The sequence below is a fragment of the Oratosquilla oratoria genome, chromosome 19 (assembly GCF_046742065.1).
Source record: "Oratosquilla oratoria isolate Oo_2021 chromosome 19, ASM4674206v1, whole genome shotgun sequence".
Taxonomy (NCBI): Eukaryota; Metazoa; Arthropoda; class Malacostraca; order Stomatopoda; family Squillidae; genus Oratosquilla; species Oratosquilla oratoria.
In genome coordinates, this window is record NC_134795.1 from 21,927,569 (window position 1) to 21,955,497 (window position 27,929).

The window sequence follows — 27,929 nt, forward strand, 5'->3', positions numbered from 1 at the left end:
TCTATGGGTAATGCTATGACCTTACACACACACACCCCGAACTCCCCGCCCACGAGAGTTGGAGTAACGACTCGAAGGGCAGCGATACTGAAATAATTTCAGCCCTTGGCAGGATTCGAACCAGGTACCGCCGATACCTCCGTACTGACAGTCTGAGTCTCTACCAACCGCGCCACCGAGTCGTGTGTGTGTGTGTGTGTGTGTGTGTGTGTGTGTGTGTGTGTGTGTGTGTGTGTGTGTATGTATTTATGCAATTTACCTAATCGTGATGCAATGGGAAAGAGCAATGTTCGTGAGCCCCTGTTTCAGTCTCCATCGGTCAAATTTGACTTTAAATTCGTTTTAGTTGAGTGACTGGGCTTTCATATTCCAGGTATCTGTACGGAAAACTATATGTTGACTTCAATCAAACAATCGGTCTTTTTATACTAGTTCCTTCTACCTCGTTACTTTTGAGTCTCGTAATAAGACAATCACGTCACCCTTTCTCTTCTTTCTTCCAGAACGGCAGGTGCCTTTCCAAACTTTCCTCCTACTACGCCCTGTCTGCTTGCTGTTCTTTATATTCTCTATTTTATGTCCTTTTTGTGTGCTCATGTGGGTGTGCGTGTGTCTATGCATATGCAAGGAAGGACAAGAAACACAGCAGTGAGACTCGAGTCTTCTTCCTGGTCCTGCTGCTCATTTTCCTTCTCGAATCGAATCTTTGCCTCAGGACGGACGGACGGACGGACGCGTCGTTTGAGAATCACCACCCGGGATAATCACCGGCCCTCTCGAACTAGTTCAGCTCACTCCCCTACCCTGTTGTTGGAGAAAGGGAGGAGGAGGAGGAAGAGGAGGAGGAGGAGGAAGGACAGGAAGAAGAGAGGCAGGAGCCGAAGGAGGGAGGACAATTGGGGGAAGAGAGAAAGAAGTAGAACAGAAGGAGGAGATGAATGACGAGAGGAGGGAGTGAGTGCAGCAGGAGAAGAAAGAAAGAGAGGCCTCAAACTTCGTCAACGATAACCGAAGAGAGAGATGATGCGGCAGAGATTCAAGAAGGGTCGAAGAAAGGAGGAATAGTAAAAAAAAAAAATGAACGACCAACATTCTTCTTTGCTGAGTCTCCAATGATAAAAAAAAAATGAAGCGTGACGCTAGTCTGTATGGGTTTCACTAAAAAAGAGAAAAAGGAAAAGAAATAAAAAGATAGGGAGTGAATATTCCTTTGAATAAAGTAAGATAAAAAAAGGACAAATATGAAGGTGGGATATGAACAGTAGCACAAGCAGTAGTACAGCAGTAGCAGTAGTAATAACATAGAAGAAAAGGGAGTTAAAGGAGGAAGGAGAAGATAAAGGAAGAATCGAAGAAAGTGACGGAGGAAGAAGGAGGAGGAAAAATGAAGGAGGAGGAGGAGTGGAGGAAGAGAAAGAAGAGGAAAAGAAGGCGAGGGTGAGGAGGAGGAAATTTTGAAGGAGAAAGAAGAGAAGGATGCGGAGAAGGATGAGGAGGAAGAAAATGAAGTGGGGTAGGAAGAGAATGGAAATGAGGAGGAGGAAGAGGAGGAGGAAGGGGGCAGGAAGGTGCCCTGGTGGCCAGGTAAGAGTAGAACCAGTAGTCAGGTCCCGTTAGACGGGGCTCAGTCTCTTCCCGACTGGTCCACCACCTCGTCCTCACCCTTTTTCCCTTCCTCCTCCTCCTCCCCATCTTCTCATAAGGTTGTTCTTATCATGATCGCGTTTTCATTTCATCTGTTTACCATCCGTTTCCTTTCTTGCTATACGTATTTCTAGAACATAATTACAGGGCAGAGGACACTAGGTCAGAACCTACTTTCACATTACTTTGCTGTCGTCTTTCCTCTCTCTCACTGTTCGTGTTCGTACCTATGCTGGCGGCTTGATCAGATAGTATCCCACAGTCCACCCGGGGTTGGAGTTTCAGTTCCCTAGATCATGCATGACCTACATTCTTATAACTGTCAAACTTGTACATGAAATTACTACCAAAATGAATTCCTGTCATCTACAAAAATAATAGAATATGATCACATTTGATTGTTGGTCCGGTCTTATAACGCCAGGCGATTTTATTCAACAGTGGGCAAACCTCTCAAAAGAGGAGTATGTAAGAAGTCATATAGAGGTACAGCCGTGGTTAAATGGATTGAAACAACTTCAAAATGAGTTTTGTTAAGCATACATAGGTGCTTATTTGCTGATTAACTGATTTTTTTTTCTATGTAGCAATTCGTCCACAATGTAGGGCATAAAAAGTATTCAAAATCCTCTGCAGGACAGGAAATGTATACGCAGGGAGAACTCTACTGTGGTCCCAGACTTATAAGTGCGACGACAAGCCGCTGATCCGTCCCCAGAGTGTTGGTCGAAAACCGTTCAGTTCCCACGACTTCGGGGGACCTCTTGAGAACGGCCTTACCCCCTCCGAGGGGGGACTGATGAGTGTATGTACTCCGTCGTTCATTCTAAAGTGACAAACATTTCTATTGTGGCTGCTGCCAGGCTATTCTTTACACCTCGGAAGCTTTTATTTATTTATTTTTGTAGTTTCGTTCTCTCTGGGGTATTTCATCCATTTGTTTTTCTTTTTTTGTGCGCTATTACGAATATTCGAACCCTATGACATATCAAAAGGGATTTTTTTTATGCAGTATATCTATGTATGTAGGGCCCTTATAATAAATAAATAAAAATATATTTTTATAGTTCGTTGATGCATCATGGATCAGGTTCAGTTACCTTTTATCAAAATTATTCTAACTATTGATATAACAGGTATCTCATATTTTTCTCGAGATAAGTAGACTGTAGATAACCTGTCAAAAACAACAAGAAGAAAACAAAGAAAATAGAAAATGACCAAGGACGGCACATTTTTACTGGTTTTACTCTAGCTGATGTCATTTGTACTTATTCAACTGGAGCAACCATGGCAGACGACAGAATGCGTCCTCAGGATTTTTTTCCCCAAAGGGTAGCAGGAACTGATGAAAGAAATATAAAGTCTGACATATCTGGTATGCCAGCAAAAATGTTCATGTGTGGAAAATAAAAAAGGAGCGCTTAAAATTTTATTCTTTTATTATAATGTACAAAGTGTGAACATGATTGAACAAAGAAAAATCTAAGAGGTGCAAAGATAGCTCATTGCATCCATCACCCCCCCCCCCTAGGACAGCCACCTATGAAAACCTTAGTCACCCTGTGATGACATCAAAACTGCAAGTCCATATGCTCGGCGACAAATCAACATCTTCAAATCGAGAACATTTTACAAATCTACAAATTATGGTCTGACTAATTTTAGACAATTCTAATTGGCTGAGAAAAATGTACTCGGGGAGGGAACCAATCTATATATTCAGCTTTGTGACAATTTATCCTCTTCCATCCCGTGGCCTTCCAGTCGACTCGAAGTCCTCAAGAAATAAATCGATATCGGTTTACGTCAGGAGTTCTCAATCTGTTTTCTCACGTATCCCATGCTTATGCATTACTGTTCCTTGGCCTTCCTGATACCATTTCCATCTCTATGTCCCCCCACTCCCCCAAGGAGAGGGGGGGGAGCGGCATGGACCCTAGTCTGGGAAATTTTGGTTTGAGTCATGGTTCCGCTCCTCTCCCCTCGCATCATTTGAATGAGATCTCCCGTTTCCCACAGCAGAATTTAAAATGAAATATTTTGCTGCAGCACGTAACAGCAGATGATGATTCCGACAAGAAAAAGAACTTCAGTACACAAAAGAAAAGTGACGAAAAGGGAGAACTGTCACGCGGTAAAAATTCTTCCAGTCTAAGGGACCACGGATTTCCACTCTTTTTCAACATCAATATTTTTTTTCACGAATTAAAATTCTACACATTCTACAATCTACGCAACCCTCAGAACATCGCACATTTTAGGCGCCATAGATTGAAATGACAATAAGGATACATACTCAACTTTTGAGTTGGGTAGACTTGTAAGTGGGAGAGGACATTCTGGCATAGGAGTGCCGCAGGAGGGGACAACAAAGAAATTTAAGTCACTCTTCATGATGATGCCAGGCTATTTCTTTCAGCCGAGCTGCACTTGCCGTAAGGAAAGACTCAAAGTTAAATTTATGTAAACCTTTGCCATCTGGTGTCACACCTCATACATTTTATTCTGCCTTACGCTTGACGGTTGTACTGACCAAGGTAAAACGATAGAAAGAAAAAAGAAACACACCCGGTAGGGAGGAGGGTGGAGGTGGAGGGGAAGGAGGGAGTGAGAGGAAGGAAGTTTGAAACGGTCAGATATGAGTCAGCCCTTTTGGCGGCCAGGGGCCATTGGTCGTTCTTCTTGATACTTCTTCACTCCTGGCCTACTCTCGATCAGTGCAGGACGATTCTGTTCAGTTTTACCAGGAGAAAGGCTGATGACACCCTTTCCATTTGGAAAACCATACAATACCCGGTGGTAGTGTAATAGACACTATTCCGGTTAACGTGGGGGTCATTTGACATAACACCGAGGGGGTGGATCTAGTTAATTAATAAACAACCGCGAATGATTCATGATTTCAAGCGTTTCGGTATTAGAAATCATCGAGCGGACACAAGTTCGAGATCCATCATTCAACGACTCCGAGGACCACACTTCATCTGAATCAAACCTTTCGGCGGCCTTTAGGTTGAGGATAGACATGTGCCACACTGTGTGTCAAAAGAGGTTAAGTGCCGGTTGTCTACAACGTCTCTCCATGGCAGATGGTTCTCCCATCTCTATGACCAGACTTACTTATTACACGTGCGGCCCATGGCCCACAAAACAAATGACTCTGACCCAAGTATAAACAGTGAAACTTATACCTAAAAGGTGGTACCAGGCACACCAAACCTCACCTGGCAGCAGATATTTTAGTGCAAATTTATATAGAATTGTTCAGCCAAAGGAAATGTGATATGGTGCTATATAAACTTTCTAATATGTTCATGATAATCAATATCTACCTGCAGCCGTTTTCGAGTAATAGTCCTCTAAAAACGTTACCTTCATATTAATTTTCAAGTTCATTCGAGGTCAAGAGTCTTCATGGCCAAGAGATGAGAATTCTGACATGTAGTAGTAACAAATTTCTATTTACAACTATTTTCCATGTGAGAACCTCTAAAAATATATGTCATTTTATTTCTGATCTTCGAAAGTCACTCAAAGTCAAACTATTATTTCAATGTTGTTATGGTGTACAGAATAGGATAAAGATAAAAAAAAATTGTCCTGGTTGCGTGGAGAGAGATATTTGCCACCATAAGTATGTCGACAGTCGTCGGCTTTTCACTTTGACCATCAGTGACCTTGAAAGGTCACACATTTTGGAGAACTATAATACGAAAACGGTTGCAGATAGATAGATATTTATTGTTATCAACATAGGGTATAGTATATTGTATTGTATACGGCACCATACGACATAATTTTGCCTAGGCACAGGAATTCAACGTCAGGCTGCATCAAAATAACTAATGCCGAGCACCACTTATTTCATTTTTTTTTTCAAGTAGCCTCAGTATGTTGATAACCAGCTTTTCTATACTTGGAGACAATCTCGCACCGAAGAGGTGGAGCATAGAAGTGGTAAAGGAGCGATTTGAGGGGTGCAGTAGAAATGCAGGACACTAGAATCTAAGTGATAAGCATTATTTTTCCAATAAAGATTAGTTTCCAATCATAAAAGAATACTAGGTAACTCTGATCCGTTGGGGTATCACTAAAGGAATGCATAAAACTTAAGCATTCAATACTCTATATGAGGTTGAAAGCTGTCGTCTTGTGAGCCAGAAGTATTTCGGGTTTCTTTCCATTTTGAATCCCCATCGTTGCTTACCTTGTAAAATTCGGTAAGATGGCGAACCAAACCCCTTATTTGTGCACACCCAATCAATTTCCTGTGCTTAATCTTCCTTTTCGCCTCTCATCATGAAAATTAATTTTCAAAAGGTTCCTAATAAAACAGGAATCTGTTAATGTCAGTTTCCTCTTTGGAAAAAGGTATACTGAGGAAGAAAATCCTCGGGTTTGCTCTCCATGTCAACGTTTGCAATGCGAGAACGAAAAAGCGGCGTCACTGGCCCACATGACCGGCAGGCAAGGAGAACCGGTTGGCCAGAATGAGCTCACGGCGGAAGTGCTGGGAATGTTGATCATCATCGATCCGAGACGAGACTTTGTATAGGTCCCGGAACTTGAAAGGATTCCGGTAGAAAGTCTCGTAGTGACCCCTTCATTACCGAGACGCATCAAAGCAAAGGGAATTATTTTCTCTTTCTCTCCTTTTGTACCAGGACGTACTCATCCGGAACCAACTCCATTCTTAAAGGATCTGGTATTACTGCGCACAATCAAATCTGACCACAAGATAAATCAAGACTAAAGAAATACACCGTTAACTGATGAGTATTCACCACATTTTTACAGGCAGTAGTTATATTATCATAAAATATATATCATTTAGCAAAAACTGTGTTAATACAACAGCAACGAGGTATGTGTTTACATTATTTTGATATATCACTAGTCAGGCTCGGGTGACAGCAATAGTTTCAGGTTAGTCTGAATGAGTAGTGCACGAGGTAAATCATAATCAAAGGGAACAGGGGATGGAATGCGGACGCTCCTTTCGTCCCACGCAGGAAGGCGTAGCTTCCTTCACTCCTTAGAAACTTTCTCCTCTGCGGTTGCAACAATGAAAGTCACAACGATTATCCTACACTGGGATTCGCTCACCCAACTTGGGATTAGGATTGTTGCCACCGGTGCGCTTCCTCTTTCTACTTTGTTGTTTACCTCTTCTTTTTTGGACTTCTTTTTCCTCTTCTTCTTCTTCATCTACATTTTCTTTTTAACGTGAATGATTTGTCCACCTTCACAGGAATGAATTAACCGGGAAAACCAGGCACCACGGAGAGAGAAACTCTAAGGGCTAAGTATTTCCCTTGCTGAAGCGGAAGGAAGGGCCTCTGGTTTTGTACGTGCATATACGTACGTAAGGGGTTGGGGAGATAGGACGATGCTTATTTGACTCCGAAGGAGAACACTTTACTCTTAGCATCTTATATAATTACAGTTGTCGGCCATAACTTGCCCAGTTGAATCTTTTGACGGGCAGAAGGCACTTTCAGAGATAAAAAGAATCATCAAATGGGAGCAAGAAAAATATCGAAAGACGTGATACCTCATCGAGATAGCTTCAATTCGCTCACTACAACGACTCTGTTCAGGTGACGAAGAAGTTGTTCGTGTGTACATATATATATATATATATATATATATATATATATATATATATATATATATATATATATATATATATATATATATACACCGTATAGATAACGGTATACTGACAAAACGGTATGACACCTTTTTCGTCTGGTGATATAGTAACGGTGTGTGTGCGCGCGCGCACACGCGCGACTGCAGCCAAGGGGTAGGTCAAGCGAGGAGACGTTAGATGTGATGACCCAGCGTTTATAGTGCTCGGTTCGAGTCCTGAAGCACGTAGGTCACAGTTCTTGCTTCCGTACTAATTTATACTTTTGGAAATAGTAGATTCGCAACATGGATCTTCTCCAGAGTTGGTCCTTATACTAGGACGCCAAATATTAAGTCTCCTTGATGGGCAACGTAATTCCAAGGTTATACACGAGTAACAGACACAAACACACGCATGTAGACAAACCTTGTAAGGAAATATTAGGAAAAAAACAGGAACTGCCTTTAATAGAAGAATAAGGAAAATGACTTGACTGCTATGTTGAATTTGATTAAAGAAGTTGGTAAAAATGTCAAGAAACCATTCCTAATTGGGGAAGGGAGAGAACGAGAGGTCATGTATGAAACATTAAAAAAGTGACTAAATGAAGTCAAGAAACAGCTCATACATCGATTTTTGGAGTATCCTAGAGAAATACAGTCAAAAATATAAATATCTACTAAAGCCAAAAATTATCAATGGAGACAAGAATACGGTACTTTCTTGTGTAATTAGGTAAATACATACAGAGAGAGAGAGAGAGAGAGAGAGAGAGAGAGAGAGAGAGAGAGAGAGAGAGAGAGAGAGAGAGAGAGAGAGAGAGAGAGAGAGAGAGAGAGAGAGAGAGAGAGGGAGAGATCCAGGTATAGGACAGAAGGCAGGCCGTCGCGAGGTCACTGGAACAAACCGAGACTTTGGGCTTGAAACATATCAAGAAATTGTTTTCCGTACATATGTATCGTCATGGAATAACGTCACACACACACACACACACACACACACACACACACACACACACACACACACACACACATATATATATATATATATATATATATATATATATATATATATATATATATATATATATGTGTGTGTGTGTGTGTGTGTGTGTGTGTGTGTGTGTGTGTGTGTGTGTGTGTGTGTGTGCTCGCGTTTTATTTATATATATATATATATATATGTATATATATGTATATATTATATATACATACATATATATATATATATATATATATATACACATATACATCTGTGTGTGTGTGTGTGTGTGTGTGTGTGTGTGTGTGTGTGTGTGTGTGTGTGTGTGTGTGTGTGTGTGTGTGTGTGTGTGTGTGTGTGTGTGTGTGTGTGTGTGTGTGTGTGTGTGTGTGTGTGTGTGTGTGTGATTCACCATGGTTTTGGATCACGTGTTGGACTCGTGACCGACAATTAACCTCCCGGATGAGAGCTCAAAGATCGTATGACCGATCTATGGGTAATACTGTGACCTTACACGCACACACACACACACCCAACTCCCCGCCCACGAGTCGGAGTAACACCCCGCAACACAGCGATACTGAAATTATTTCAGCCCTGGGCGGGAGTCGAACCCGGACCGCCGTAGTGGCAGGCGAGATCTCTAACCACAGCGCCACGAGGTGTGTGTGTGTGTGTGTGTGTGTGTGTGTGTGTGTGTGTGTGTGTGTGTGTGTGTGTGTGTAATTCACCATGGTCTTGGATCACAGGTTGGACTCGTGATCGACAGTTACTACCCTCCCGGAAGAGATGCTCAGAGCTCATACATGACCGATCTATGGGTAATGCCGTGACCTCACAGGCACGCACACACCCAACTCCCCGCCCACGAGAGTTAGAGTAACGACTCGCAGCGCAGCGAAACTGACACTATTTTATCCCTAGACGTGATTCGAACTCGGACCGCCATAGTGGCAGATGCCATCGCTACCACTGCGCCATAAATGAAATATACAAATGATCACACGAGAAAAGAATCTCGGAAACAATAAGTACGTCTGAGGATGTCATATACAAAAGCACCTACCGTTTTCAATTTAATTTTCTCCTCCTGTCCTCATTACCCAGACTCAGGTCCAGTAAGGTCAATGGGTGACCTTACCCAAGTCCCTCCCTTCCCTGACCTTTCCTTCTGTCTTGACTCTTATTTTTTGCTTGCTTGTGATATTTCCGTATTCTCTGAAGATGTCAATACAGACGAAAACGTTTGCACTACGTCTCTTAATTCTCAGCAATATTTGTATATATGTTCATACATGTACGTGTCCTTTTCGGGACCTACAGGAAGATGATGTTCATCCCCCACTGCACTTCTACTTCTGTCGCCAATAAAAACGGGTTTACTTAACTACTGCTATTCAAAACTACTGCTATGACTATGGAGCACTTCTGCAGCGATAGTTGCCTGGATCAACAGGGCAGAATCAGTCGACCGTATGACTATTCAAGAACAACTCGTTTGAGCCGCAAGGCTCAATTGAGCTAAATTGCAGGGTTTCTCATTCCCTTTGTAATATTACAAACACGAACGTACACACACACACACACACACAAACACACGCATAGATACCCACACACACAAATGAATAAACATTTGCACACACATACACACGTTGAGGTATGTGGATACAGTATATGTCATATAGTACACAGTATATAGATTTTAATGTGTAATATATAGTTTATATTATATATGGCAGAGTGTGTGCTGGTGGCGTAACCGGAAACGTGCTGGGCTCGCATTCGCTTAGTTGTGGGTTCGAATCCTGCACTCCTCTCTGAGTCCCAGCGGTGACTGTAGTAACCTGCCCCGCAGTCTAAGCACATAGGGCAAAGGTGACGGCTCTGGCCACAGCTACTCAGCGCCTCCTGGCGTAGACTTCCCACCTTCTTCCTATATGGTATATAGTACTTGTATATGGATATAGGAGACACAAATATATATATATATATATATATATATATATATATATATATATGTATATATATGAGAGAGAAATTAGCTAGTAACAGCGACTTTTTTTTTTCTTTTTTTTTTAAGGACTGCCCTGCCCAGCTGAAGCAGAAGCAGCCGTCGTTAATTAACCTTGCAAGGTGCTTTTGACCACCAGGTAAATAAACTCCCCATTTGTAATTTCACGCTCTTACTTCTCTCGGCTGCGCTCACTTCTCTCCACTTACCCTTTCTATTCTATTCTTGTCTAAGTGGATAAACTCATGTCATTATTTTTTCGAGAAGCATTAACTTTTTTTTTATAAACTTTAAATTCTTTATAATATTTAAATTCATATATACCAATTTTAAGTGATGTCTTATTTCAGCTTATTAGGCTTCACATGGGATTTTTTTTAAATTAAACTAGACAAAGATATTGCGACTTCACAAGGGAATTTCAAAACTATCCTACCAAAAAATTCTACTGCATAACCCTTCTTGGAATCGAAGTATATTTTCACTTCCAAGAAAATATGTTTGGGCTTCTCAAAGGAATTTCAGTCAGTCCAATATGTGATGTATTAGAAATTTATTTCAATTTCCTATTCGATGCGGAAGAAAGGTAATAGTCTTATTCCAGAGGTTATGTCATACTTGACCTGAGGTCAACCTTTGAGTTTGGGAGGTCACCCTCTAGGGGCAGACCTGACTTCAAGATATTCAGTTTTACATTCCTCACTGATATATAAGATTTTATCTATTTTTACCATTTATTATATAATATTAGATAGGACTGAACATTCATCTGTGGTGAACTGTGCTTTTGATTTAGAATGATAAAAAATGGAGTATACTTTCGTTATTTCAAATAAGTTTATGTTCTCTTGGTTAACAATGAAAAGAATACACAAATGTTATCTAACATTATAAAGCAAAATAACTGATCTGTCATTTTTTAAGGGTGTATTCATAAAAATGAGTCCGAAACGTCCGGCCGGGGCCGACACTTCCGGGGACTGACAATATCATGAGGTTGAAACGTTTGGCATTAGTTCTAGCGTTCCAAGCCAAAGGCTGTTGATCGTGCACAGCAGAAAATCCTTTTGGGAGTACATTGATAACTGCTGCAGAATTAGTGACGTTGTCTATTATGTCAAATAATACTGTTTACTCGGTCAATGGAGCACACGCCATCACAACTGGCTGACTTGTGATGTCTGTAATGTGTTGAACTTCACCCGAGCCACCTCCCCACCTCCTGTCTTATAATTATTTCTCTTCCATCTCCCCTTTATATTTTTTCTATCTCGTTAGTTTTGTTTCCATCATTCCCTCTACCAGCTATCTCAGACTATTATGTACACTGCACTTGCCCACTTTCTGAAGTCCTTTCCACCTCTTTATTTTTCATCCACACCCTTACCCTGATGTGTTTCCTTCTTTCTGCCTCCCTTCCGATCGTTCTTTCCCATTGCTTTCTCTCTCTCTCTATCTCCTTGTCCCTCTATATTTTCTCCTTTCCTCATCCCCCTTCTTACTATCCCATTCTCTAACCCATTAATTCCTAAAGTTTTTCAGCTCGATACCCCAAAGTTAAACTCCAAGTTAACCCGAAACACCCTGTCCAGTATTAACCTAGTAATCTCTCGATTTTCAGAATTTAATTTACTTAACTTTAAAAAAGGGGAGAGAAAAGAGGACTTCTGTGAAGCAACGGCTAAAATCGATGGACTTTTATTTTAATTTTCAGTAAAAACAATACTAAAATATAATTCGAAACGAAAATATTGATTTCAATTTCCTCCATGATGGCTCTTTGGATACCTCCAAAAACTGGTTTCGATACCCCTTTGGGTATTAGACACTACTTTCAGAACACCTGCTCTAATCTCTTTCATTATTGTTCGCGTACGCATGCGCGTTTATTTGCCTCTTCTGAAAGTGCAAAAGGAGAGATGTACGTTAATATGTTAAGTACTTATTCACCGCACATTCATAAACAAGGTTATATTGATAAACACACACACACACATACACACACACACACACATATATATATATATATATATTATATATATACATACATACATACATATATATACCAAGGCTTTTCCCCCTTACAAGGGGGGTAGCCAAAAAGAAGATATATATACATACATATATACAGTATACACAATGTACTCACCGTCGATGTTCCCTTACCTATGTATCCGACGAGCACAACTAAAATGTACAAGAAGCCCGAGAGATATTTGTTAGAACAATACTTGCTAATTAATGCACAGGAATTTCATATTCGAATTTTCACTCGCTTGACACCACCGAGACCGACACAGTATCACTGCGCATCCTCTGAGCGCTCAACAGAGAGTGGCAATGGAACGTCGGACTCGGTAAATGGGAGCCCAGCTGACTGGCTCCAGCGATGGCGTCAGGCTGTTACAAAACAACCCCCATGAATTTCTTACCCTCTGTACCTGAATCTCATACCTGACTTCATTATGGGCGCCATATACAATCAGTATCATTCTCGATGTGGCTGTTTTCTGTAAATGCCACTTCTATTCATAGTATTTATAAATGATATAGACTACGGACTGAAAGCTATTGTCTTTAAATTTGCTGATGATACAAAACTGTACGGAATGGCAAATGATCACTTAAGCCAATTAGATATTCAAAAAGATTAAGATAAACTACAGCAATGGTCTGAAAAGTGGCTAATGAAATTTAACGCAAGTTAATGTAAGGTTATGAACATAGGTAGAAATAACAGTAAGTATGATTACAAGTTATTTGGAAATTCGTTAACAAAAGTGGATATGAAAAGGATCTCGGCGTAATTATCAGTAACGATCTCAAATCATCTAAGCAGTGTATTTCAGCCTCTGAGAAAGCAAACGAGATTCTAGAACTGATTGCACGATATTTTGACTTCAAAAGTCAGCTCTCATTAACAAGGTATGTAAATCGTTAGTTAGTCCACATTTGGAATATGCTGTTTTGTCCATCCTTGTAGTTACGTATGATCTCCATGATGATCTAGTGACAAAGCAACATTTGATTGCTGCTTTATATGCAAACACTAACTATGAGCTCACAGGGGAGCTCACAGGGGAAAGCCTTTCCTGGGGTTTTGTCTGCTTCTCTTATTATGGAAGTTTTGGGCTGGGGTTTTGTCCGCTGGAGTTTTGTCCGTTGGGTTTTTGTCCGTACCCCGCTGTTTCCGTATGGTCACCGAATCCCATTTGACATTGACAGATTGGAAAAAGTACAACGGCGAGCCACAAAGCTGATTCCAAATATCAAAAATAAATTATACGAAAATCGACTAAAACATATGAATCTGTTTTCCCTAAAAAAAAAAAAAAAAAAAAAAAAAGCGTAGACTCAGAGGTGACTTGATACAGGTCTTTAAGATTCTGAAAGGAATTGATAACATCAAAAGTGACAATATTGAACGAGAATCCGACAATAAATAATGGTCTCAAACTGTCAGGATATAGATTTAGTTTGGAAGTAGGTAGAAACAACTTCGCCAACCGTGTAGTTAATGAATAGAATAAATTTCCTACAGAAGCAGTGCAATGTAGTTCAGTTCGAAGCTCTAAGATTCGTTTAGATAATCACCAAAGCAAGATGCTGTAATGCCTGCCATTTATTTTATATCATTTATTTATTTATTTGTTTATTATTATCTGTCTTTTTATTATTATTTCTTTGACTGTCATTTATCATTATTTGTCTGTCAATTTATTATTATTTACCATTTATCTGTTTGTTTATTATTCAAATTCACCTATTTACTTATTTACTTATTTTATCTGTTATTACTTATATTATTATATTTGTTATTCATTTGTTTAATTATCTATTCATTTAGTTATCATTATTATTATTATTAATATTATTTTGCATCCGACCTAGTTATGAACCAAAAGGTCTCCTGTCGGCATGCTCCTCTTTTGTAATCCTTTGTAATCCTTTATATCTAACCCTATCCATAATATGTCCTAACCTAACCTATCCTTATCTAATGTAAACCAATCTAATCTAATATAACTTAGCCTAACCTAACCAAAAGCGCCGATGTCATTATATATGTATATATATATATATATTATATATATATATACATATATAATGTATATAAATATATATATATATATATATATATATATATATATATATATATATACATATTGTTACGGGCGGCTGGTATGTGAAGAGACGTTACGTATAACGGATAAGAACCAGCTCACTTCTAGAAGCCACTGTAGGACTGAACTATCTGGTCAAGGCCTAGATAATTCGTAAGACTAGAAGTAAAGGTAACAAAGAAGATTCCAGGAAAGGAATATTAAACTAGCGATAAAACTAGTAAACGAAATTATTAATGGAAAATATTTACAGGCAATCAACACAAAAGAGAATGGGCAGTAGGGTCAATGGGACCGTTACATGATTATAAGAATATGGAAATTATCGTTCAAATAAGAAACACAAGATAAGTATACAATATGGTACTATCTAAGTACAAAGAGATCAGGAACATGCATCAGAATAAGTAATAAGTACAAATATAAGTAAAGTAATGCAATGTATATCAGACACGTAATGTAGGCAAAAAGGGTGATCACTTCACACCAATCGTCTCATGAGTCCAAACTTGTATTTTTATCAAGAGATCAATAGAGCGAGAAATGACGACGAGTGAGCGATTTCAACCGCTTATATACCATTGGACCGGAAGCGGGATACTTCCGGTTAAGGGTGCGGGTGAGGAGGAGGGTAAGTTAACACACGTCAACATGGGTATTTTTAGGACCCTCGACTCGCTTGAACAATCTATTTATTTAGTAACTGTCAAATCTGTGCGCTCCGAACTATTCAGGATTTCGCTTGTCTGTTTGTTCTACAAGAGTGCGCACCTTTCTCCGCACGTAGGCAAGATTACATATAGTGGACGGGCGTTACTGCTTAACATTGTTACAATACATACATAGACAAGAAATATGAACATAGTTATGTAATACAAAGGAACACAATTCTATAACATAATTACACATATGACGTAATATCTAATATTACGTTACAATATATATATATATATATATATATATATATATATATATATATATATTGACTGGGACAGTCAACATGTCCTAGCCATGAGTTCCGTGGGCGTCTCCTTCGTCTCCTCCACCGAGAGTTTCCCAAAAGATAACCCTGTGTATGGGATCAATATTTGGGAAACGGGCCACATGACCCAAGATCAGCAATTAACCTTTACGAATTATGATGGTAACAGCTTTTGACTGAGTACTACGGAACATTCGCTAATTTGATACTAAGTCATTCCAGCGATACTCAATGGTTCTCCGAAGGTACTCGGTACCAAAAGTCTCATGAAGCAGTCGATCGTTTGATACAGTCATCCCAGCGGTACTTTATGATTAACTGAAGACACTTGGTACCAGACAGTGTCGTGACGTTTCTTCAAGTCAGCATTTAGTGTTTATGTCTCACAGCTTTACAGCAGGACGGGAAGCATAAGTAACTTGAAGCTTCGGATCTTAGACCTCCTGCATGAGTATCGAAAACACCATAGACGCTGGCTGAATGAGTCACTAACACTACAGACAATGCAAATCCATTGAAGGAATTCCATGCGACCCATCTCTGTTATGCACTACAGTACCAGGCTATGTGAACCTTTCCAAGACTTCAGTGCCCTCGTCAAATGGAGAGACAGACTGAAGTTTGTCATTCAGTAAGTCAGTCCCTAAATATCAGGGCCTTGGTCTTCGTCTAGGAGACCTGGAGTCCAAGAGGTCTTGCCTCCGTATGTAGTGTGACTCAAGGGCTGTGACCAAGACCTCCAACCTCCAACAACATATTTACAATAAGTACATCGGCATCAGCAGTTAGTGAACCTTGGTGTTGCCAAGGGATGTTCTGCATTGACACTGATAAGACAGTTCTGCCCATACAGGCATTGAGAAATGCTGGGGCGAGGACGCAACCCTGTCTCACTTCTTAATTAACAGGAAAGAAAGCGAACACGCTTCTTCCACACTTCGCAGCTCTCTTTGTCTCAGAGTACAGACTAGACAGTAATCCCTGTAGGAATCCCACGGACCCGCAGAAAATCTCAGAACACCTTATGGTGCACTCAATCAAACGCCTTATGGAAATCAACACAGGGTTCAAGCAAAGTGATTGTAATCCCGGCGTCGGCGCCGCCGTCCGAGTTCTCTGTCCATTTCTCCCGAGCCACGACCACCAACAGCCCCTGAACGCTCGCTTAATCGCCCGGTGGCAATAGCCCTCTTTTATACACTACTATCTTTTAATTTTCTTATAGACATTCTTCCCCTCCCACAAAAACCGATCCCGCGCAAGCGGGTGGTCTTACCTAGCAAATCAGAATCAGAATCAGAACCCTGTTGAAACACATCGGTGGAGTACTAGTGTACAATCAGTTGTTGACTTAAAGGGGGTGAACCCAAACTGTATAGGCATTTGAAACTTGGGTAGATGTTTATAAACATGTGCTAGCATCGGATGAATGCCTTGCCAGACAAACAGAGCAGTGTAAAAGCCCCCACACACTCCCAGGCGGCCGGAGGCCGGCTGGACAAGGCGACTGGTGTCCCCTCACTATTTAGTTAGTACTGCCTCAAGGCAACAGCTCAGTTCTAGCGAGACACCGTGAAGTGAAGACCATGGCCTCTCCCATGGACACGGAAAAGTTAAACCTACTTCCGACTGCCGCTGTAGCAGTGACCTACAAGTCAATGGAAGCGTGTTTATTCTAGTTGTAGAGCACTGAGTTAGACCTACACTATGTCCCAAATTTTGTTTTCACAAGAATCACTATACTTTTCATAGTGAACTCCAAATGCTCTGGATAGGATTCGCCCTTGTGTAGATTTGTAGATTTTGGTGTGATGTATTTGTTCCCAATATTCAAATCATCCTCTCAACGACCCGCTTCCATACCAGAGTACTTATATTTTTGTTTTGCATATCGTCAGATTAATATCTTAATCGGCGTGTCTGTATCCTTTCATTCCATCGCTATAGATTATTTATCTTGCGGTGTATTGCTACTACATATACCCGATGTTGCACCCCTTAATCTAAATTCATGTTTATATGAGGACCTTAAGAGGTGCTCGTTTTTTTTTTTTCTTTTCTTTTTTTTTACCGTATTGGATCAGTCAGGATTGGAGACGGTAGCCTCTTCCTCCTCTTTAGGAAATCCTCATGTTGATTTCCTTGGTTGCTAAATCTAGGGTAGTTGCTTCGTCCTTTTCTTTTAATCTTTCAACAAACAAGCCATACTCTGCATTTTTTCACTTTTATCTGAATATTTTTTAGATTTGATTTTCCAAAGGCAGTGATTTCCTCCTGCATGTATTAGCTGATTTAAGTGATAATTTGCCATTCCGCATGGTTTTGTATCATCAGGAAATTTGGATACAATAGATTTTAGTCTATGGGCTATATCCTTTTATATACTATGAATAGAAGTGGCTCAAGAACGGAACCCTGAAAAATTCCACTCACAACATTTTTCCATCTAGAAGTTTTGCCATTTAAAACAACTCTCTGTTTTCGATCATTCAACCAATTTCTAGTCCAATTTAATAGGCTACCACTTATTCCGTGTGAGGCTTATTTAGTAAGTAGTCTTTCGTTGGGGACGGTATCAAAAGCTTTTGCAAAGTCTAGACATATTAAATCTATATTGTTTCTTTGTCATTATTCGAGATGACTTTGTTGTAGAATTCGAGTAAGTCACGCAAGAACGTTTCCGTCTGAATCCATACTGGCTATCATTTATCAAACAGTTACTTTCTATATGGTGTTCGATAACATCTCTGAAGATAGTTTCCATAATTTTTCCTACGATTGAAGTCTTCTCTTTTTCTGCATGAAGGGGCGGAGAGGAGGGGTGGGTCGCCGATTAAATGAAGCGGCATTGCTGTGGATGTGCTGTGTCTTGTTACACTGCTTCTTATCCAGAGCACTGTGCAAGATTAAGGGATTACCCATCATCCAAGAGGAGGGAAGAAAAGAGAGAGGGAGGGGGATAAATGGGAGTGGAGCATGTGAGGATGGAATGTGTGTGAGTAGATTTTATGCCTTTGTTTTTTGGCTACTTCCCTTATAAAGGGAAAAAAGGCGTTGGTATGTGTGTGTATGTATGTATGTATGTATGTATGTATGTATGTATGTATGTATGTATGTATGTATGTATGTATGTATGTATGTATGTATGTATGTATGTTTGTTTTTCATAATTTTCGTTTCATATTTCAAGTGCGTGAGCATAGGATATTTTTGCTGTTTATCAAATAATTCATCCCTGAGCGTATTTGTTAACAAAAAAATATTGCCTGGTTCGAAGATTAACATTGAGATAAGATATTTAAAAACTATAATCATAATGATAATGGAATAACACACACGTTTAAAACTACTGTTATTTGTGAAAGGCAGTTTCCTGCTAATATGAACTCAATAGGGTTCGATGTATTCAAATTTATAATATATATATATACATATATTTTAAGTTTCTCTTAGCACAACTTCCAATTTGGCATGATTGATCAGGTTCACGGCCATAGGGTTGATAATTGTCTTCCCCGTAAAGTACAGTCTATGTTTACCTTTGGACGGATAAACAACATGTGGTAGCCTTCAATATTTGCCAGTGATAGAGCGACCCAACGTAAATATTAGAAGATAAATGTCATTGAACCTCATCATACATATAATTATTTAGCACATGGTAAAATAAATCTTACCGAAAAAAAAATATCTGAACACAACAGCCTACGTATGGAGACTAGATTTGTCGCACCATGGCTAACATGGGAAACTCTGCAGCACAGGTATTTCGTTTATTCATATACTTTACTTTGTTCGAGAACAATGGTCTAACTATGTAGGAAGAGTGATAGTGTATACATATACATATATGAAAACATATGAACTGTTACTGTATATTCTTATTCTTTTTACCGGCTATGCTACGGTACCGATATGAACAATGACGCGGTGCCGACGATTTGTCGAAACCGACCAAATCCAAGCGAAACCTGTTGAAAATAAGTAAAACTGGTAATCATATACCCATAAGATGTGTTTAGATCTTGAAATTACCTTCAGTATTCTAGTAAAATTTACTCTGCTTTCCCAAAACGATCTTTTTTTGCCAAATTGGGTTCATGACATTGACCAGTTTCGTGACATCCACTAAACTGCTCAAACCCACTATCTTGAAAACCCACGTTGTTGAAAATGGTTACCTTATAAAATGTTAAGATGTATTTTATTTTAACCTGACCTAATCTATTAAATAGAAAACTTCATGATCATCATTATGAGCTTTGTAAATTATTTTTGTGGAATATTACAAAACTGGCCATCATTTCACAAAATCATCAAATAAGTAATATCTGGTTTCACTATTTCAAGAACAGGTCAAAATACACATACATAGGAAGTTTCAGTAAGATATAAAATGATAAAGTGGAGGGTTTTGTTGGGTTTCACCAGTTTTGGTGTGTCTTAATGGAACATCAGACCATAAAGACGCTTACTAATCGTTTCCAGTGTTTTCTCTATAGCCTCACAACCCTACAATTGAAACTAGTGCAGCCAGTAGAAAAGTAGAATCATGAACATATGTTTAAAATTTGGTATTTAGGTACTAGTGTGTAACAACAGATGCTACCTTCAGAATAAACTAGAGGGATTGGAGGCCAGTGATAAGTATTCTATAGGTGGTGGTACTGAGATGGATGTTGGAAAGAAACATTTCCTTGTCACACATCATCAGAATCTATGGATCACCTGAAGATTTGTCACCTCAGACTTCAACAGGATAATAATTCTTCAGGTGGGCTATTCTGGGGTGACAATTCTTCAGGTAGGAAATTGTAGGGTGACTATTCCTAAATTAACCTAACCTAACTTAAGCTAACCTAGCCTAACTTAACCTTACCTAATCTTACCTTACCTCACTTAACCTTACCTAACCTAACCTAACCTAACCTAAGTGGGGTGATGATTCTTCAGGTGTTTTTGGTTGGGGTGACAATTCTTCAGGTGACCCAAACCTATTGACACCCTTAACTCTTTCCAGAGATGGAGCTCCCAGCTCTGAAGTGTTAGGATGTCTCCTGACATATCTCAATAATTCACTCCATCAAATTTTAACTTTTCTTTTCTCATAACAAGAATAAAAAATAGCATCTGGTTACCCCCTCCTCCTCCTCCTCCTCCTCCTCCTGTTCTTCCTGTTTTACCTTTTCCTACTTTATTTTATCCTGTCTCCTTTTCCTCTTCAGCTTGCTCCTCTTGTTCCTCCTCTTGCACTTCCTTTTCATGTTCTTCCACTTTCTCCTCCTCATTACATTTCCTCTTCTTACTCCACTTCCTCATACTACTCCACTCCCTTTTCCTTCATTTCTACTTCCCCCCCCATTTTATCCTCCTCTTATCCATCAATAATAGTTAATAGACTCAAAGATCACATTGAGAGACATAATTTGATTCATGACTCACGGCATGGTTTCTCCAAGGATAAGTCATGTGTGACTAATCTTTTTACACCAATGTATAGAAGGCACCAGATAACAATGATAGTTACGATGTTATTTACCTTTACTTAGTGTTCAACAAGGTGCCCCACCAGAGACTACTAAATAAAGTCAAAGCCCATGGCATAGGAGGAAAAGTGTTAGAATGGATTAGACCTTGGGTCAGTGACTGAAAACAGCGGGTCATCATAAATGGTGTAAACTCCAAATGGGGGAGTGTTTTTAGTGGAGTTCCCCAGGGATCGATTTTGGGTCCCTTGTTCATTATGTACATAAACAACTTGGACAATAGGATTAACCACTTCTGTACAATGCCTATGTAAGCTTCGTAAGGCACGAGTGGGTATACGAGAATGCTGGCGTCGATGGCTGTGAACTGGTTTGATTATGTTTTCTTTTTATTATTACTCGGAAAGAGAACAAGTAATACAGCAGTAACTATATTTTAAAATGCAGGTAGTGTGATGAATTGTACATATGGCAGCCAGTGCTGCATGTGAGAATTTGACTCGTATTGAAGTAGTTAATAGTGATGTTAGTAATTTTGTGGATGACACTAGAATAGGATGCCTAATTAGGTCATGTGATGATGCCAAGATTCTGCCGGATGATCTTAACAAATTGTACACAATTGGTCAGTGAAATGGCAAATGGACTTCAATATCTCAAAGTGCAGCATGTTAAATGTAGAGGTACACAACCCCAAAAATAGATATAGCCTAGATAACACATTTTTAGAGAAAATTGAGTGCAAGAGAGACTTGGTAGTTCTAGTTGGTAACTTGTCCCCTTTCTCCCAATACTTGAGAGGACATTTTTCCCTTGCTAAAAGAAGAACCTGTAAATATCCATCAACTTATTCCGCAGACTCAACTAGAGAGACATCTTTCTCCTTAGGCATATTTCCTTTAATGTCATTTTCCACATTAGTTTCAGTTCCATTTGTTATTTCATTAAGGCATTGCACAAATGGATCATCCTCATTACTATCTGAATGTGTTCCAAAAGTGTCATGTCCTTCATACACACATCTGTTATTTCCTCTTGCAAAAGTTGTTCCCTGTTTTTTATCTCTTCCTCTAAAAGCCATCTCTTTCCTTGTCCTCTGTCACTTGAACTCAAAAAGTGTAGCATGAAATGGGGACCTATTGCTGTTGCTAAGACATACGAGGTCTGTTCAAAAAATGTGCGGATTGACATCATAGAGCAAATTGTACTTTATTTAGAAGTTACAGATCTGGCAACCCTTCAAAGTACTCTCCTCCCCAATGCATGCACTTATCCCAAGGGTATTTCCACTTGTTGAAACAGTCCTGGTATGCTTCTTTTGTAATGTCCTTCAGCTCCTTCGTCGCATTTACTTTATCTCGGGAATTGTTCAAATCTTCTTCCTTTCAAGGGTCTTTTGAGTTTGGGGAACAAGAAAAAATCGCAAGGAGCAAGGTCAGGTGAGTAGGGGGTGTGGGGAAGAACAATGATCAAGTGTTTGGCCAAAAACTCACGAGTTCTGAGGGCTGAATGGGCTGGAGCATTGTTGTGATGGAAAAACCAGTTGCCACTCCTCCACATTTCTGGCCTTTTGTGATGGATGGCATCCCTCAGATGTTTCAGAACTTCAGTGTAGCAAGTCTGGTTCACTGTGGAGCCTTCGGGGAGGTACTTGTGGTGAACAACACCCTTAGCATCGAAGAAAACTGTCAGCATCACCTTGACCTGGGATTGAATTTGGCGAGCTTTTTTGGGTCTGGGGGATGTTTCACTCATCCACTGGGATGATTGGACCTTCGTTTCAATGTCAAAACCATAAACCATGATTCATCACCTGTTATGATCCTGGACAAGAAGTTTTCATCTTCTGAACGATCAAACAGTTTCTGACAAACCTGGACGCGATGGGCTTTTTGTTCGTCCGTCATCAGGCATGGCAAAAATATTGCAGCAACATGGTGCATCTTCAATCTTTTTGTCAAAATCTCATAACAAGATCCAACTGATATCCCACACTCTTCAGCAAGCTCCCTGACAGTCATGTTGATTTGCCCACACCAGGGTGTTGATTTTGTTGATGTGTGGGTCTTTGGTTGACATGGAAGGACGTCCAGAATGCTCATTATCTTCAATGGACTGTCGACCATCCTTAAAATGCTCATGCCACTTGAAACATGCTATACACTTTGTAGCAACATCACCGTAAGCTGTGTTAAGCATAGCACAAGTTTCAGTTGCAGATTTTCCACGTTTAACACACAATTTCACAGCAAGTCGTTGCTCCTTTATGCCATTCATTCTGAAATCCGCCAAACAAAAAAATCATACTTCACTAAAAACTGCATAGCTAATACATAGATAAAGATATCTGCAATCGGGAAATGGTGTCGTCATCAGCTAATCTGTGCAAACCTAGGGAAACCAAGCGGATTCCCCTGGAACCAACAGGAGCCACGCAATTCAAACGGTCTGTGTATTTTTTTAACAGACCTCGTATAGTCATTTCTTCATAATATTGAGTCCATTGACAGAGAAAAAACATTCATGAAGTGACGAAAATTGTTCCTCTTTTGTAGTTTTGATCCCATGATCCTTGTCACTAATTTTGGAAAGAAGTCTTTCCAAAGAGCATACATTGGGAATAACTGTCAATAACATAACTGCACTCATATCTACAGTAAACCGATAAAATGGTTTCAGGACAGTGAGCAGGTTTTCAATAATTTGCCTTTCATTTGCAAGTATATCTTTCACATATCTTTCACAGTCCTTTGGCATCATTAATCACAAGTTGCAGAAGGTGGATCAAACAGTGCATGGACTCATTTTCAGCTAAGGTACTTCCAAATGCCATATTTAATGCACCATCTCTCACTAGGATGTAACGCCTTGAAACATCTAAATGTCATTCCTTCCACATAGCGATGAATTTTTTTGGCAATATTTACTCCTGTGTGAGAGACAGGGAAATAAGAGGCATGAAGTACTGCAGCTCTGTGTTGAAAATTGGGTTATCCAGTGCACTGAGGGGGAAATGTAGATTTCATGGGAGGAGGAACATGTATGTCAGATGTGAAACTTAAAGAATCAGCATTTATGATTTCAGCTGTTATGACCTCTTTTATTTCATAAAGTTCAGGAATGGCACATTCAGCAAAATATCTTCAGCTGGCTATCATATACTGTGGTTGTAAATAAGCCATCAGCCCAATAAATCCATAGTCTTCTGCCATGCTGAATACCTGATTATCTATGGTTCTTAACCTGGGGGGCGTGAGCGATTTTCAAGGGGGGTGTGACCTTCAGGAGAAAAATGAATTTTGTTTCGGTTATATGTGGTATTATCTTGATAAGAGTGTGGGCAACACTGTGACGATAAATGTATGAAATAATGTTGTGTATAATCATTTAAAAAGTGTATCTAATAATAGTGTGTGTGATATTTGGTGCAACATGATACAACATGTCTTCATTTCTTTGGCTAGAGGAGATCTAGGAAGTACAATATCCCAGATCCTGATCCGTTGATGCCAATGGGGAGCTTAGGTGACGACAGCCGAAGGGCGATGTTGCCGGGACAATGAGTGACAAGTTCTCTGAGTTTTGGTGACCTTGCTTCCTGGCTGCTGACACAACAAATTGTAGTCGGGCCTATTTCCTCTTCTGGCTATTTCATTCTTCCCTTCTTCATCTTTGGATAGTTGTTGTTGTTGTCATTCCCTAGACTGCCTGTCCGAGCAGTCCCGTCTCCCCAAGGAATGCCACAGCCGAAACTGGGTTTTCCCACAAATCCTTTATAGAGTGTATGTTGTGTTGTTTGCGTGCATGATTGTGCATAATGCAGTCTTCCATTATGTGTTGTATGGTATGGGGTGAAGTGTTGCATCCTGGGCAGCTGTTCACAATGTGGTCATCCAGCCTCTTCTGGTAGCTTAGAAGTGCTGGGTGGTGGCCGCACCGCAGTCTGGCCAAGTGGACTCTGTCCTTTCATGATAGAGAGGATTCAGAAGGGTGGATATCAGGGGGTCTGGCATGCAGCAGTGTGTTGTCTTTCAGTGTGTTAATGGAGCGGTGAGTGATATGATACAAACACATCACACCCGCTACACTACATAGCAGAACACCCACACACACCAAGAAACATTAAAACAACACCGAAAGACCTGTATCACACACAGATACTCTCTTCTCTTCCTCCACAACCACTAAATACCAGCCTCCGGAAACATATACATAATCATATCTTTTGGATAGTTGATGACCTTGGTTTGTCTTGAACTTAGGAACTGGATACTCAATATTTTAGATGCATTCACCCCCTGGCAGGCCCCTCAGGGTGCATTCTTTGGTCTGTCAAGAGTCTGGTCTTGGGAATCCAGTTATTAGTCCCCTATATTTGTGGGTAATGGAGGGGTGCCAGGCCCCGGGGGTGGCGGTGGGAGGGGTTTTACCCCCCACTGATCAGTGTTTGCCCACCTTAAGGGAGGCAGCCCCTCCTTAACAGAAGACTGATCCCCACAGGTAACCTTCCTGTGTTGAGTCTCACAGGATAGGAGGACTGCAATCCTCCAAAAGTGGTACACCATTTTAGACTTGCTGCCACTGTGACTTCTGTTGATGGAGCAGGGACTCCTAAAACCCTCTCTCTTGTTGATGACCTTGGAAAGGAAAAGGACTTAGGAGATGTTTTAGAATTGGTAATAACTCTGGACCCATACACAGCTGATTTTAACGAAAAATCTAAATATTTTATTGGTAAAGAATGTTCCACTGAATTGGAGCTTTGACACTATTTATGGAGATTTGGCTAAATTTGGAGCAATAAAAGAAGTAAGAAATAGACTTGGAGAGAAAAATAGGTATTTTGAAACCTGGATAATCTTTTCAAATGCCAAAAATGCTATGAAAGCTTTCAAAGAATTTACACCCAGAAATATGGAAATGCAGTGGTTCCTGGTAGACTCATCCTTTGTATCTGGACATATTCAAACCTCCTGACCAAAATGAAGACCCCCATGAAAATACCAGTCCATGAAGATCACCTGATCCACCTAGATGGCAAGTCTTAACAACTCATGGTTATCGCAGAAATCTTTTCAGACTGAAGAATACATAAACCAAAAGTTCAGTTATATAAAAAGACCAGACATAAAATGCTTTGGAGAAATAGTTTTCTCATCCATACAAAATCTGATGAACAGACAGCAATACTATTAAATATAAAACAGAGGACATAATTAAAGAAATAAAGCCTCATTATACTTTTATTTATGCTAAGGTAGTGACCTTTAATGAAGAAGTATAATACCTACCAGAAGAGGAAATTTTAGAGATGTGCCCTGATAATATGTGGAAGATCTTTAAAGTACCACATTCATTGATGACCATCATAACATTTGAAAATTCACATTTGCCAAATTAAATTGTTCTGTAGAAGGAAATAATGAAGGTGTGACCATACAAGCCCAGGGTGCTCCAGTGCTATAATTGCTATAGATTTGGTCATCCTTCCCATGTTTATGTTGGTGACAAAGTATGCCAATATTGTTCACAGTATGAAAATGGTGAATGTGATAGACTCATGGTATGCACAAATTGTAAAAGAAACCATCATGCACGTGATGAGATTTGTAGGAGTACATCTGGGAACAGGAGGCATTAACCCCTTCCATACGGTGCCGCACACGTAGGCGTCATGGACTTAGATCTCGGTGGCAGCAGCCAATGCCAGCCGTACGACGTGTCGTAATAATACTCGCATCATAAAATATAGTCACCGCTTATATCAATCGTTCTCTCTTCACCCGTGAATTTTGGTAACCATAGAAAATGCGATTACAAAAGAATTAGAAAGAATGTCATTATGGGGGGGCGACTACAATAAATATAATCAAGACGCCGATATGGCAGCCTCGCAAATACACTCACTCCCCATGACGCCTACGTGTGCGGCACCGTATGGAAGGGGTTAATGAAGTCCTTGGGTAAGCATATCAGCGTGGGTCAAGCCAAGAAGCTGCTTACCAAGAATTCCTACTCAAATATAGTTAAAACTAAATCTAACTCTTCTTTCACAACCATAAATAATACTCCTTCAACTTCCAATATTGGAGCTTCCAAAACCACCCATGACGAGGTTCCCAGAGCCTCCACTAGTGGTGCTCAGGGCCTGAGCTTTCTTTGATAGAACTCCTTGGGCCCCCTCTGATGGGGCCCCCTGGTTCCCATCTGAGGGGGCTTCCCGCCTCCCATCAGAGGGGGCTTCTTGGCTCCCAACTGGAGGGGCCATCCAACCCCCTTCAGGTGGGACTTCCAGGGCTGCCTCCTGGTGGGGCTCCACAGGACTCTTCTGTTGAAACTTTATAAGCCTCTTCAGTTGAGACCTCACGAGCTCACCCTACAGGAACACATCAAACTTCATCCTTGGAGAAATGACATAGTTCCTCCCTAAAGCCAAAGAATCGGCTTGCATTTTGGAACCAAGCTGGTCCTGGGGAGTGGCGTGGATCCCTAAATAACTTGGACCTCTCTTTGCCAGAAAAGATATCCAGCATTGAGAGTTTAAAACATTCTGTCCAAAATTCTCCTACTGTGTTATTACACTGACCAAACACTTATGAAGAAATGGAGACCCTCACAATATGCTAAAAGAGGGCTTGCACTCCATCTCCCCATTCTTCACCTCGATCGTCCAACCATAACAAAAATGTTAAAAAAGAGAGTAGGCCAGCTCAAGGCTCTTCAATAAAAAAAGTCCTCAATTTTGTCCTCGGGCAAAGGGAAAAGTAAAAGTAAAGACAATAACCCAAATAAAACTTCTCCCTCTCAAATGTTTTCTAAAACAGATGAACATAACAAAAAGGTTCCAACTAAAAACAGTGCAGACAGTAGTTCTCCAGAGGGCTTTGGGAAAGCCTGAAGATCTTTGCTGGCCACCATGGGACTACTGGTTTCCAGTCCTTGAAATTCAAGGTGGCAGTTATAAATATATACACAATCCACTAAATATATACACAATCCACATTTACAGATATTTAATTTTATAACTCAAAATTATTTTTAATTCCATAATTTTATTTTTTCC

The 27,929-nt window shown here is 40.1% G+C and overlaps 2 protein-coding genes across 3 annotated transcripts in view; one reads left to right on the forward strand and one right to left on the reverse strand.

The window, feature by feature from the left end:
- The window catches only part of LOC143035788 (uncharacterized), a 45,228-nt gene extending 32,648 nt beyond the window's left edge, over positions 1-12,580 (reverse strand). The window contains exon 1 of the mRNA XM_076202750.1: positions 12,441-12,580. The gene's annotated coding sequence lies outside the window, so the exon portion shown is untranslated. The remainder of the gene's footprint in view (positions 1-12,440) is intronic.
- A 6,335-nt stretch (positions 12,581-18,915) lies between these two features.
- Positions 18,916-27,929, forward strand: part of LOC143035789 (uncharacterized) — a 45,107-nt gene continuing 36,093 nt past the window's right edge. For both annotated transcript variants that reach the window (XR_012967330.1, XM_076202751.1), the window contains exon 1: positions 18,916-19,144. Coding sequence is in view for 1 of the 2 variants with exons in the window: in XM_076202751.1 (XP_076058866.1) it covers positions 19,115-19,144 (30 nt within the window). In the remaining variant the exon portion in view is untranslated. The remainder of the gene's footprint in view (positions 19,145-27,929) is intronic.